The sequence below is a fragment of the Tachypleus tridentatus genome, chromosome 7 (assembly GCF_004210375.1).
Source record: "Tachypleus tridentatus isolate NWPU-2018 chromosome 7, ASM421037v1, whole genome shotgun sequence".
Taxonomy (NCBI): Eukaryota; Metazoa; Arthropoda; class Merostomata; order Xiphosura; family Limulidae; genus Tachypleus; species Tachypleus tridentatus.
The window spans coordinates 10,052,909-10,068,565 of NC_134831.1; the positions used below are offsets into that span (position 1 = coordinate 10,052,909).

The 15,657-nt window shown below is 32.0% G+C and overlaps 1 protein-coding gene across 7 annotated transcripts in view; it reads left to right on the top strand.

The window, feature by feature from the left end:
- The first annotated feature begins 9,361 nt into the window (after nucleotides 1–9,361).
- Nucleotides 9,362–15,657, top strand: part of LOC143255083 (adenylate cyclase type 10-like) — a 62,347-nt gene continuing 56,051 nt past the window's right edge. For 3 of the 7 annotated variants that reach the window (XR_013030437.1, XR_013030438.1, XM_076510182.1), the window contains exons 1-4: nucleotides 9,362–9,789; nucleotides 12,216–12,265; nucleotides 12,510–12,662; nucleotides 15,162–15,386. Coding sequence is in view for 5 of the 7 variants with exons in the window: in XM_076510182.1 (XP_076366297.1) it covers nucleotides 12,223–12,265; nucleotides 12,510–12,662; nucleotides 15,162–15,386 (421 nt within the window). In the remaining 2 variants the exon portion in view is untranslated. Of the gene's footprint in view, nucleotides 9,790–12,215; nucleotides 12,266–12,509; nucleotides 12,663–13,689; nucleotides 13,866–15,161; nucleotides 15,387–15,657 lie in introns of those variants that run through there. The other 4 variants (XM_076510181.1, XM_076510183.1, XM_076510186.1 and 1 more) reach the window with 3 other exon arrangements.

Below are 15,657 nucleotides of genomic sequence, written 5' to 3' on the forward strand. Positions count from 1 at the left end.
ATGGCAAGGTGGTTAAGGCACTTGACTCGTAATCCGATGGTCGCGGGTTTAAATCCCCGTCACACCAAACATGCTCTCCCTTTCAGCCGTGGAGGCATTATAATGAGGCACTATTCGTTGGTAAAAGAATAGCCCAAGAGTTGGCGATGGGTAGTGATGACTAGCTGCCTTCCCTCTAGTCTTACGCTACTAAATTAGGGACGGCTAACTCAGGTAACCCTCGTGTAGCTGCTTTGCGCGAAATCTGAAAACAATACGTCAGATGAATATATAATTAGATATTAAAAATCATTTGTAGGAAACGTGGATGGCTATTTCTGAAAAATACTGTATGATAACTTAAAATTTCAACACAGTTGAAAAATTTATGGAATCCAGAAATATTTTGCTTGTTCGGAGTTAAGCACTACGTTACACAATGGCGATTTGTGCTCTGCCATCACGTAAATCGGAATCAGCGTTCTCGCGGTGTGAGTTCTCAGACATCCCGCTGGGGGGAGGGGATTGTAGCTAGTAATAACTGTGTACAACGTCAGTTTCAATTTATGCTAAAGCTTATTTTAAGTGATATATTCTATTTTTAAAATGAAATGTATTATTTTATATAAGATTTAGCATAAAATAAGCGATACTTTGAAATGTAACAATGAAGGCCATAGAGCCAAAATAGGAATTTTCAAGTTTAAGAAACAAGCACTTATAATCCTTTTCAAAAAACGAGCTGAGAAAGATTTCATGAAAAAATTGTCTTTGTATGGTAAATATTGAAGTTTGAAAACAAACCAATTACAAGTGATGGCACATACATCTTGTTCAGAAGAAACTTTGTTGTTTTATTGCATTCATGTGAGAACTTTATGGTGATTTACAGAAATATTTTGACATCACTCTAGATGTATAAATTTTTAAAATGACAGTTACTGTTTTCAACTTATTTTTCAAAGCTGTCTTTAACCAGAGATACTTTATTAAGCTTTAACATATTTTCTTAAAACATTTTAATTTTAGTTCTACAAGATGACTAAAATTAATAGTTCAGTGTCTTAAAAACTGTATGATAGAGAAAGGTGAAATTGCATAGGGATATTAAATGTACTGTGTGGATTAAATTGCCACAGTTTTCACAGGTTGACACCAGTGGCACTTGTATGTTTTTTTGTCACTTTTTCATAATAAGACAGAAGCTGGTAGAAATGTCTCATACAAAACCTAAGTACCTGAGTAGATGAGATGTAATTAACCTAAGAAGGTGGACAAATTACCTAACACCCAGCACCTAACAAACCCTACATATGAAAGCTGGACAGAGTACTGGTGTAGAACAAAATTTCTACAATTTACATTCTACACAGTGAGAATGTGTTCTATATGTTTAAAAAAAAATTGACATTTTTTATGGTGTGACCTTTAAGAATAATTTAGTATCAACTTAAACATTTTATGTATTTCCAACAAAATGCAGTACAATTCAGGATATTAACATTTTGATTTTAGTTAGTGTTAAGTTTATTTTCATTACTTAGTTCTTTTTAACTTTATTTATAGATTTACACACGACAAGCCCTAAACTTTCCAATATTAAAGTTACTCTTTCATATATTTTGAAACTATCTACCTTGTGAAACCTGACTTAAGCTTATCAGTATTGGTTACTACCTTTCTCTCCATATATTTCATTCAAACAATAAAACCAGTGGATGAAACTGTTTGAAACTTCATAAGAACTTTCATAAATACACATATTTTCATTGGTATAAATCAGTCACAGTGCTGTTTATTCAACCAATGGAAAGATAGTTGTCAATTGCAATCCCTCCAAAGAAGGCAATACTGACATATATCTTAACAGATATCACAGAGTACCTCACTTCCACAGGTGACCTTGTTTATATTTAAGAACACTACCATAAGTCTTTCATGTGGTCTTAATAAAGATGCTAATGAACTATTCATGAGCACTCTTATTTACTAATGAGTTATATTTAAGAACACTGCTACCTTATTCAGTCATGAGTCATTCATATGGTATAAATGAAGATACCGATGAACTATTCAGAACCACTGTTAGTTACAAATGAGTTATGTTTAAGAACACTGTTATCTTATTTAGGATCATTGTCATTCATTCATGTAGTATAAAAGAAAGACACTAATAAATTATACTTGAGTATTTTTAATTACTAATGAGTTATATTTAAAAACCCTAATTTCTTATTCAGGGTTATTGTGAGTCATTCATGCAGCATAAATACATACATTATTGAACTATTCATGAGCATTTTTGGTTGTTAATGAGTTATATTTAAGAACACTTATCTTATTCAGTTACCAATTAATTATAATAACAAAACTATTTTCTTCCGTGTCATTCTAAGTTATTCATGTAGTATAAATAAAGACACAATTGAACTATTCATGAGTATTGTTAATTACTAATGAGTTATACATAACATCACTTTTATCTGATTCACAGTCACTTTGAGTCATTTATGTAGAGTAAATAAAGACTAATGAATTATTCATGAGCACTTGGTAATGAATTCTATTTAAAAACACTACTATATTATTCAGGGTCACTATGAGTCATGCATGTAGTATAAATAAAGATATTATTAAACTATTCATGAGCACTGTCACTATTAAGTTTTATTTAAGAACACTATTATCTTACTCAGGGTCATTGTTACTCATTCATGTTGTTTTAATACAGACTGAATGAACTATTCTTGAGCACTGTTAGTTACTAATGAATTACATTTAACAACACTACTGTGTTATTCAATATCTTTGTGAGTTATTCATGTATTATAAATAAAGACACTATTCAACTGTTTATGAGCACTGTTAGTTACTAATGAGTTATATTTAAGAACACCACTATCTTATTCAAGGTCATTGTCAATCCTTCATGTGGTATAAATGAAGACACTAATGTGCTATTCATGAGCACTGTTAATTTCTAATGAGTTATATGTTACAACACTTTTATTTGATTCAGGGTCACTTTGAGTGATTTATGTAGTCTAAATGAAGACTAATGAATTATTCATGAGCACTATAAGTTACTAGTGAGTTCTATTTAATAACATTGCTGTTTTTTTCAAGGTCATTGTGAGTTATTCATGTAGTATAAATAGAGACACTAATAAACTATTCATGAACATTATTGGTTACTAATGAGTTATACGTAAGAACACTATTATCTTGTTCAGGGTCATTTTGAGTTGTTCATATGATCATAATAAAGACACTAATAAATTATTCTTGAAATTATTAATTACTAATGAGTTATATTTAAAACCCCTAATTTCTTATTCAGGGCCATTGTGAATTATTCATGCAGTATAAATACATACACTACTGAACTATTCATGAGCATTTTTAATTATTAATGAGTTATATTTAAGAACACTACTATGGTATTCAGGGCCATTGTGAATCATTTGTGTAGTATAAATTAAGACTATTAAACTATTCTTGAGCACTGTTACTTACAATTGAGTTATATTTAAGAACACAACTATCTTATTCAGGGTCAATGGTAGTCATTCATGTATTCTTAATAAAGACACTATTAAACCATTCATCAGCACTGTTAGTTATTTATGAATTATATATCAAAACACTGCAATGTTATTCAGGGTGATTGTGAGTCATTCATGTGGTATGAATAAAGACATTATTAAACTATTCACGAGCACTATTAATTACAAGTGAGTTATGTGTAAGAACCCTACTGTGTTATTTGATGTCGTTGTGGTAAATTCATGTGGTGTAAATAAATATATTTATGAGCTATCCATGAGCACTAATAGTTACTAGTGAGTTATGTTTAAGCACACTTCTATCTTATTCAGGGTCATTGTTCATTCATGTAGTATAAATAAACACACTATTAAACAATTTTTGAGGACTTACTTACTAATGAGTTATATTTAAGAACATTACTATCTTATTCAGGGTCAATGTGAGTCATTCATGAAGTATGAGTAAAGACACCTCATGAGCACTTTTAATGACTAAGACTTGTGTTTAAGAACTACTGTCTTATTAAGGGTCATTGTGAGTCATTCATGTAGTAAAAATAAAGATTAATGAACTATTCATGATTACTATTAGTTACTAATGAATTACATTTAAGAACACAACTATGTTATTCAGGGCCATTGTGGGTCATTCATGTACTATAAATAAAGACTATTCAACTATTCATGAGTATTGTTAGTTACTAATGAGTTCTGTTTGAGAACACTACTATCTTATTCTGGGTCACTGTGAGTTATTTGTGTAGCATAAATTAAGACACTATTAAACTATTCATGAGCACTGTTACTTACTATTGAGTTATATTGAAGAATACTACTAATTTATTCATTCTCTTTGCGAGTCATTCATGTTGTCTTAATAACTAATTAGTGACTAATGACTTGTGTTTAAGAAGTACTATCTTATTGAGGGTCAGTGTGAGTCATTCATGTGGTATAAATAAAGAGTAATGAACTATTCATGAGCACTGTTAGTTACTAATGAGATATGTGTAAGAACACTATTATCTTAATCATGGTCATTGTGAGTTATTCATGTAGTACAAATAAAGACATTATTGAGCTATTCATTAGCACTGTTAGTTACTGATGAGTTACATTTACGAACACTACTATCTTATTCACGGTAATTCTGAGTCGTTCATGTGTTATAAATGAAGACACCAATGAACTATTCATAAGCACTGTTAGTTACTAATGAGTTACATTTACAAACACTACTATCTTATTCATTGTCATTGTCAGTCATTCATGTAGTATAAAAGAAAGACACTAAAGAATTATTTTTCAGCATTGTTACTTACTAATGAATTATATTTAGAAACCTTTATTTCTTATTTAGGGTCATTGTGAGCCATTCATGCAGTATAAATACAGACACGATTTATGAGCACTTTTAGTTATTAATGAGTTATATTTAAGAACACTGTTATCTTATTCACAGTCATTGTGATTCATACATGTGGTATAAATAAAACCTGTTAAACTATTCATTAGCACCGTTAATTACTAATGAGTTATATGTAACAATACTTTTATCTTATTCAGGGTCACTGTGAGTCATTTATATGGTCTAAATAAAGACATTAATGAATTATTCATTAGTTACTAATGAGTTATATTTAATAACACTAATATCTTACTCAGGGTCACTGTGAGTCATTCGTGAACAATAAATAAAGACTATTAAACTATTTATAAGTACTGTTACTTACTATTAAGTTTTATTTAAGAACACTGGTATCTTATTCAGGGTCATTGTGATTCATTCATGTGGTCTTAATACAGACACTATTAAACCATTCATGAACACTGTTAGTTTTTAATGAGTTATATTTAAGAATACCACTATCTTATTCAGGGTCATATTGAGTCACTCATGTGGTCTAACTAAAGACATTAATGAACTATTCATGAGCACTATTAGTTACTAATGAGTTATATTTAATAGCACTATTAGTTACTAATGAGTTATATTTAATAGCACTACTATTTTATTCAGGGTCACTGTGACTCACTCATGTGGCCTTAATACAGACTAATGAACTATTCCTGAGCATTGGTAGTTGCTACTGAGTTATATTTCAGAACACCATTATCCTAATCAGGGTCATTTTGAGTCATTGATGTAGTATAAACAAAGAAACTAATGGACTTTTCTTGTTCACTGTTAGTTACTAATGAGTTATGTGTAAGAAAACAACTATGTTATTAAATGTGTTGTGTTTCATTCATGTGGTGTAAATAAATATATTTATGAGCTATACATGAGCACTATTAGTTACTATTGAGTTATGTTTAAGAACACTATTATCTTATTCAGGGTCATTGTTCATTCATGTAGTATAAATAAGCACACTATTAAATAGTTTATGACGACTGTTACTAATGAGTTATGTTTAAGAACACTATTATTTTATTCATGGTCAATGTGAGTGATTTGTGTAGCTTAAATAAAGACACTAATAAACTATTCATGAGCACTGTTAGTTACTAAAGAGTTATATTTAAGAACACTACTATCTTATTCAGGGTCATTCTGAGTCATTTTTGTGCTAATAAATTAGTTTTAAGAACATTGCTGTGTCATTTAGGATCATTGTCAGACATTCATGTAGCATAAAAGAAAAACACTATTGAACTATTCATGAGCACTTAGTTACTACTGAGTTATATATCAGAACACTAGTATGTTATTCAGGGTGATTGTGAGTAATTCATATAGTATAAAATAAAGACACCATTGAAGTATTCATGAGCACTATTAGTTACTAATGAGTTTTATTTAGAAACCTTTATTTCTTATTCAGGGACATTGTGAGTCATTCATGCAGTATAAATACAGACACTATTGAACTATTCATGAGCATTTCACATTATTAATGAGTTATATTTAAGAACACTATTATTCTATTCAGAGTCATTGTGAGTCATACATGTAGTATAAATAAAGACTCATGAACTGTTCATGAGCACTGTTAGTTAACAATGAGTTATATTTAATAACAGAACTATTTTATTCCGTGTCATTCTAAGTCATTCATGTTGTATCAGGGGCGTAGATTGTTTACACCCGATGGGGGGGATGATTTTTGCAACCACTTATGTGGGCTGTTCAATTTGCAAATTGGTAATCTCTGATTACATGAACCTGAAAGCTGTAAACATGCAGCCACAGAGTAATCTTGTTGCCACGATACTTCAAGGTTTCCATGTGGGTTTGTATAAGTGAGGTGTTGTGAACAGTTTTCAAAATGTTAATAGAATAAAGAGAAATGTGTCACAAATTAACTGCCACATGAATTTATTCCTGCACACTGCACAGTATAAAAGATGGTCATTGTACTTGACAAGGTTACTAATCACTTTCATTGCATGAATTACGAAGGTGTACGACTCGTAATCTGAGGATCGCGGGTTCACATCCCCGTCACACCAAACATGCTCGCCCTTTCAGCCGTGGAAGCATTATAAGTAATGGTCAATCCCACTATTCGTTGGTAAAAGAGTAGCCCAAGAGTTGGCGGTGGGTGGTGATGACTAGTTGCCTTTCATCTAGTCTTACACTGCTGAATTAGGGACGGCTAGCACAGATAGCCCTCGAGTAGCTGTGGGAAATTAAAAACAAACAAACAATCTCCATTATTTCATTCTGAGCCTGGGGTGATGTGAATGTGGTTTTCTTTGACAAGTAGGCCGTCAACTCAGGATCTTCCTCTTCCAGGAGCTTCATTAACTGCAGGAAGTTCCCCCCCCACCCGTATTAGTATGTCCACGTAATGCTAAACCTTGACGCAGTAAAAAAAACATAAACTTGTGAATATTTTGGCTAGACTTCTTTTGCATTCTTCCTGATGCTTCTTTTTTCCATCATGTCACTGGAGTTACGTCAAGTGAATCTTCTGGATATATATCAAATCTGTGCTGAGAGGAGGATTGGTGTTTGTTGAATTTCTGTTTTGCCTTTTTCCAGTTGCAAAAACCGGTGGATATGAAGGTATACTCCACTGGCCTCTCCAATTTCCCTGTAAAAAGGCCTTGGCACTATAAAGCATATGACTTTTTGAGTCTGATTGTCGAAGTGCAGCCATGGAAACTCATCAAACCACTTGCCCTGGAAGTTGATATTTTGAGATGTTGCTTTCTGTCGTGGTATTGGTTGTGCGTCTGGATGATATGCTTTCCACACTGTATCTGTGGAGTGCCAGATTCTTCATTACTCCACAAACTTGTTTCACAACTATCTGGTGGTTCATGATGTGCAATAGTTGCACAAGCATTTTCAGACTCGTCCTCTGATGAACATGGTATTTCCTCTGTGTGGCAAGTTTCTATTCCTTTGCTTGAGGTTCTTGGGTTATCTGCATCTTCATTGTCACTTGTAGTACTAGTAACTGGCTTGCAGAACTGTCTAATATCGGGAAGTTTCAGACGTTTCAGACGTTTCCTTGTCATGAATAGAACAGAATGGAAGCAGGACAAAATGCAAATGGAACCTGTTTCCGTTTTGGTTCCTCTTGTCCCCTTTCGTGGAGATGACTCAACAGGCTAAAATACAGTCTTTATTTAAAAAAACTCTAACGTACAATGAACGAAGATAGAACAGAATGGAAGCAGGACAAAATGCAAATGCAAACTAAAATGGCACGCATGTAAATAGTATTTGTGTGACATTTCTGTTAGTCTGTTTCTTAGCATTGGTAAGTTACTGATTTGATGTATATAATTTATGGGAGTGTATAATGGTAGTCTGACATATTGTATGTTACTTGACATCCATACTCTATTAGTGGACGGACGTAAGCCTTGTATATTTGGATAATGGTGTTTGGTGAACATTTCGATTGTCTACTGGTTAGAGTCATTAGGTGTGAAATCCGTTTTCTAATTGATGAGTGTATATTGTTAACATATTTTTTCCATGTTAGTTTTGTGTCGAAAGTGATGCCAAGGAATGTGATGTTTTTGCTCATGTTAATGGTCGTATTTCCGAGTGATAATTTTATTTTTTCTAGATTTTTTATTTGTTTTTTTAATTTCCTGTAGAAGGTGATTGCTTGTGTTTTAGTTGGATTTAACACTACTCTCCACTTGTTAATCCATGTTGAGACGTTGCTAAGTGATTATTGCACGCGAGACATGGCCATTACTGGGTTTCTAGAGGTGCTCCAGATAGCAATGTCGTCTGCGTATTGTGAATTATGAGTGTATGTTAAATTGGGGAAAGGTATGTCGCTGACAAAAATAATATACAATAGTGGAGAAAGGACTGATCCTTGGGGCTTTCCTGCAGTTATATTGAACGATTTAGATGTAGTTTTATTGACTTTTACTTGTGCTGTTCTATCTGTCAGGAAGTTTGATATCCATTTAACTATCGTAGGATTTATTTTCAGATGAATTAATTTGTACTTGATGGCATTGTGCCATACTCTGTCAAATGTTTTTTTAACGTCTAGAAATACATCAATGGCTACTTGGTTGTTATTAAAATCTTTGTAGAAGTAGGACTGAACTGTACAATGTATTTAAGTCGAACGCGCGAACCTCACAGTGAGTACCGAGCCGACTGACCGCCTGGACATCGCTGGGACAATAACGTGTGCTAGTTACAACATAAATAATTGTAAGTTTCTCGAAAAATACTTAAACAATCACAAATATATTATATTCCTGTTAAAGCTCATCAAAAGGCAAACACGTTGTGATATAATGTCTATAAGCACGTCTATTAAATAAAAACACCTGAACAAAATCTAGCAATACAATTTGAGTAGAGGCTTCAGGCCGTTGAAATCGCTCCTCTTGTGTTCTAATTATACAAGAAAATACAATATTTTTACTATCTATGATAAGAGAATATATTGTTCTTTTACCATAAAGCACCAGCACTTTATTAGAGGGCGGTGATAATCTGAAATTTCATGGATTAATGAGGGCCATAAACACAGGTCTAATGAGCCCTGTTGTAAAATCGAGGCTCAGACTAAAGGGAGCGGAGGGGGATGATATAGGGTGGGTCTGGATCCGAGCATCCCGAACCTGTCGTTAACTGTACACTAAACGAACACTGTGGTCAGCAGCTTCGGCAGCTAAGGACAGTAAGGCGTTCGACAATAAAACCGGCTAGACGTGCGTAAGAATAAATGGCGTAGGAAAACCGCACAATATACACATAAGATTGATGCAGCTACAAGCTACAAATGGCCTGTCAGATCTAGATCACAGAAGTTTACGCTTGGGAGTAATATTTTCGAATTTCATGCTCTGTTCAATCTGTTGTGATGAAAATTTTACTTAATCTTACACTACGTACAAGACGTAGGTAGATTCTGTGATAGTGCTTGCAAGCCTTGCATGTATACTTAGGCCTACTGACTGGAACTTACGAACTATCGCTTAGATCAGTGGTTCTTAACCTTTTTCAGTGTTTGCACCCCTTTCAAATCAGTAATCATTTCTCGCACCCCCTGGAGAAATATAAAGCATACTCTTATGTAAAAATATAGATTTGCTTTAATTATTCATGGGCATCCTCGCACCCCTGGTTAAGAACCCCTGGCTTAGGTCGAAAAGCTTAGAAGCACTAATGAGATATGTGTAAGAATCCTACTATGTAATCAAGGTCGTTATGATTAATTCATGTGGCCCAACTGAAGATATTTATGAGCATTATTAGTTACTAGTCAGTTATGTTTAAGAACACTGCTATCTTATTCAGGATCAATATGAGTCATCCATGTGCTCTAAATAAAGCAGTAGTGAACTATTTATGAGCTTAGTTACTAATTAGTTATATGTAAGAACACTACTGTTATTCAAGGTCATTGTGTGTCATTCATGTAGTGCAAATTAAGACACTATTGAACTATTCATAAGCACAGTTACTAATGACTTACATTTACAAACACTACTATCTTATTCATTGTCATTTTAAGTCATTCATGTGGTATAAATAAAGATACTAATGTCGTATTTAAGAGCATTGATAGTTACTAATGAGTTAGTTTTAAGAACACTGGTGTCTTATTCAAGGTCACTGTGAGTCATTCCTGTAGTGTAAATAGAGACACTATTGAACTATTCATGAGCACTGTTAGTTACTAATGAGTTATATTTAAGAACACCACTGTCTTATTAAGGGTCATTGTCAATCCTTCATGTAGTACAAATGAAGACACTAATGAACTATTCATGAGCACTGTTAATTACCAATGAGTTATATTCAACAACACTACTGTCTTATTTAGGGTTATTTTGATTCATTTATGTGGTCTTAATAAAGACACAACTGAATTATTCTTGAGCATTGGTAGCTACTAATGAGTGATATTTAAAAACCCTACTACCTTATTTAAGGTCATTATGAGTTATTCATGTGGTGTAAATAAAGACACTGTTGAACTGCTGATGAGCATTATTAGTTACTAAAGAGTTATATTTAAGAACACTGTTATCTTATTCAGGGTCACTGTGAGTCATTCATTTAATATAAATAAAGACACTATTAAACTGGTTATGAGCACTGTTAGTTACTAAAGAGTTATATGTAAGAACACTACTATCTTATTCAGGGTCATTGTGAGTCATTCATGTAGTATAAATAAAGACACTATTGAACTATTTATGAGTACTGTTAGTTACTAATGAGTTACATTTATGAACACTAATATCTTATTCTAGGTCATTGTGAATCATTTATGTTCTGTAAATAAAGACACTTTTGAACTATTCTTGAGTACTGTTAGTTACTATTGAGTTATATTTAAGAACACTACTATATTATATGTGGTCATTGTGTGTCATTCATCTGGTCTTAATAAACATATATGAACTATTTTTGTGTACTGTTAGTTGGTAATGAGTTATATTTAAGAACACTACTGTTATATTCGGTGATTGTAAGGCATTCATGTAGTATAAATAAAGACACTGAACTATTTTTGAGCATTGTTAGTTACTAATGGGTTAAGTTTAAGAACACTATTATCTTATTCAGGGTCATTGTGAGTCATTCATGTGGAATAAATAAAGACACTACTGAACTATTCATGAGCATTGGTAGTTACTAATTATAAATATCTAAGTTTTTTTAGTAAATAATCAGTTAATTATTATTCACAATTGGTTATATGTAACAAAAAATAAGATAGTTTAGTAACAATTGAGGTTGAGATCCAGTCAACAAGTAACTAAAATGTAACACTTTAGTAACCATCATGGTTGAACAACAGGTTATTGAAATGTAATACGTAGTAATCACCAAACTTGAACAATATTGAACAAATAATTAGTATATAATACTTTACCAACCATCGAAGTTCGACAACTAATGAAAATGTAATGCATAGTGACCTTCAAGTTTAAACAACAGTAACTAAAATGTGACATATTGTAACCATAAATGTTGGACAACAATCAATAGTTCACTATTACTTTTAGCAAACATGAGTAGCTCAAGTTTTAAGCTGGTCGAGACTGTGTTTCAGTGAACACAAGACTGTAGCATAGAGTTTGAAAAACATTTTCAGCCATTTTGTCTATGATGCATGAAATGACACAGCATTTTGTACTGTTGCTTTAAAGAATTATTAATGATGTTGTGTTTTTTCTGTTGATTTATTTCATCAATATTACAGATAATGCTAAACATAGCTCCTTGTTTTCCAGGTAAAGAATGGACAGTTGTGGAAACTTTGTGGACTATGATATCATACCAGGTTTGACACCTTTTTAGGAGTGAATAATTGATTTGACTTGTGTAAATAAGACAACGGTATAAATAAAGCTCTTATCTTTCAAAACTTGAGTATAAGTATTTATATATTAAAGCTGAGTATTATACACACACATTCAAACACACATGTACTTTCTAAATATTAAATACAAATGAAGTCTTCTAATAAATGTGTTAGTCCAGTTTGTATGGACTATCTGATCTTTTTGGAATTTTTTCTCTTCTAGAATTTTTTCCACGGAGAAAAAAACTGAAGAAAAGCCCATGGCGGAGATTTTGTGAATTATTTGTAGATGAAACTGAAGATAAACAGACATCAGGGCAGGAATCTTTTAATCTGTCATTTAAAGGAAAACCTGCATGGAAAGCTATGACAGATGGTAATATGTTTTTCTTAAACCTTTCTATTTGCACCTGACATTATTTATGACAATTTGACAATTACAGGCATTCAGCTTGTACTGTTTTACAGAATTTGTAAGAAACCTCAGCAATATTTATCTTTTTAAAAAAACCCTTATTATATGTGGGGCTGAGTAATAATTTATTTACACTATAATCCTAATTTATTTTGAATCTGGTATATATGTAGCTACCTGAATTAGTTTTTCTTTTCACCACATAAATCAAGAAAATTTTTTGACCTTTGCTAATATCCTTTAATAAATTTTCATCATGTGATCTTAAAATATAGCACTGTCTAAATTTGAAAATGGAAATCTCTAACTTTCTATTTGAGCTGTTTTTTTATATTGGCTCTCCAAGATGTTCTATACAAGTATAATTCACTTTTTGTACATTAGTCCTTCAAGACATTTTCTACAAGTATCATCCTGTTTTCATAGATTGGTCCTGCAAGAAATTTTCTGCAAGTGTCATTCTGTTTTTGATAGAGTGTGCTTCAAGACATTCTCTACAAGTATCATTCTATTTTTGTAGATTAGTCTTCCAAGACATTCTCTATAACTATCATTCTGTTTTTGTAGATTGGTCCTGCAAGAAATTTTCAACAAGTGTCATTCTGTTTTTGTAGAATGTCCTCCAAGACGTTCTTTACAAGTATCATTCTGTTTTTGTAGATTAGTTCTCCAATACATTCTCTACAAGTCTCATTCTGTTTTTGTAGAATGCTTTCTAAGACGTTCTTTACAAGTATCATTTTGTTTTAGTAGATTAGTTCTCCAATACATTCTCTACAAGGGTCATTCTGTTTTTGTATATTAGCTTTCCAAGACGTTCTATACAAGAATCATTCTGTTTTTGTAGATTAGTCCAGCAATACATTTTCTGCAAGTATCATTCTGTTTTTGTATATTAGTCATCCAAAACATTCTCTACAAGTGTCATTCTGTTTTTGTAGATAAGTCATTTAAGACATTTTCTACAAGTATCATTCTGTTTTTGTAGATTAGTTCAGCAATACATTCTCTACAAGTCAGCCTGTTTTTGTAGATTAGTTGTCCAAGATGTTCTCTACAAGTGTCATCCTGTTTTTGGAGATCACTCCTCGAAGACATTCTCTACAAGTTTTTGAAGATTAGTTTTCCAAAACAATCTCTACAAGTGTCAGCCTGTTTTTGTAGGTTAGTCCTCTAAAACATTCTTTACAAGTATCATTCTGTTTTTCAAGATTAGTTCTTCAAGACATTTTCTACAACTATCATTCTGTTTTATAGATTAGTCCTCCAAGAATTCTCTACCAGTTTTTATAGATTGGTCCTCCAAAACATTTTCTACAAGTGCCATTCTGTATTTGTGGACTGGTCCTTCAAGACATTTCCTACAATTGTTATTTTGAAAAACATTTCTTATCCACTTTTTCTTTACTCTTAATGTTTATATTTGTTAATTCTGTAATTTTCCTTTAATGTTTTTTCGGGTACTTTAGTAGAAGCTTTTGTTTTTTGTCTTCTGGTTCTAATGAAGAGACTTCATGTACAGTAGTTATATTAAAGGGTTAGTCTTGCAGCTATCACTAGTAAGATATTGTGTGAACAAGTTAAACAAGTACATTTCAAAGCCTGCAAGTAAGTATTTTGAAGAAAATGTAGCTGTGTTTATGTTCTTATTTCTACTGTTTGCTAATTAAGGCTTGTTTTGTAAAGTCCATTACCATTACCATGGTTTCAGACAAGGCTTTTGAAGAAGGTATAGATCATTTAATACAGCATGGGGTGTGGTTTGAAATTATTCGTGGAGTTTGGTATTTGTTACATAGATAAGTGGAAGTTACTGTAGCAAGGGATAAATTCTGAATTTTTGTAATTGCTTTGGTGTAGACTTAGAACTTTTATTTAGTGGATCATTAAGGATGTGCTATATATTCACATAAACTTGATGTACGTTCATTCAGAGTTTGTAACTGTTAGTGATTTATATGTTATTGAGTTTGAATCTTTGCACATAAACAGCTTAGAAAGTTATTTTAACATGAAAATATCAAGAAAATATTTTAGACAGTTGTTAAACTTATGAAATAATTTATTTTGCAGAATGGAAAAAATGATCCTCATGAGTTTTGACTGATAGTTAATCATTTACTGTGGTGTGTATTATGCAGCAAGATAACAGTGACAAATATAAGTTCAATTAACTTGATCTAAGAAGTGTAGTACATTAAAATCACAGTTATTTTATGTGGTTTTATAAAACTTATTTTATGGGTGATGATAAAATTAATTAATGTAATTTCTTATTCTAGCCATACTAGTTTTCCATAAGATATCTCATTTTGGTACTTTAACAGTTCTCTACACTGTTATACGATATGAAATTATGCGAGAAATATTACCAATGGAATTTTAAGGTAGTAATTTTCCTTGTTATTTGTGACTGTCATTTATAGTATCACTTGTCAATGCTGTTTTTATTTTTCTCAGACTTGACATATAAAAAGTCGCTGAACATTTTTCAAAATAACCAAGAAAATAAAAATTTAGAAGATAGCTTGCACTCTTCACATTCTGTTACTCAAATTAACATTCACCAGTTTCCAGCTACATTTATCCCAGACTTGATCCTGGAAAAGATACAGAAAAATGAACTAAATAACATACCAATGTCTGAGGAGTTCAGTGGGATAGTTTTGTTTGCTGACATATCAGGTAAACGATTTATTGTTTTATTCAGAGAAAGGACTAATTGTATTTAATTTCAAAGTACAGAAAAAAAACGTTTTGTGTTATTATGATATTGATAGGATACTAGGTACATAGTTTTGTACATCTAATCTGTTTAAAACTTATGGCTTCCACATTTACTTAACAATAAAAATGAAATATTTATTGTGTGAGCTTGTCTACTGAAGTACATGAAAGTAAATAGTTTTATAAAAAATATTAAGTTTATTCATGTATTGGATAACTTTTTTGTCCC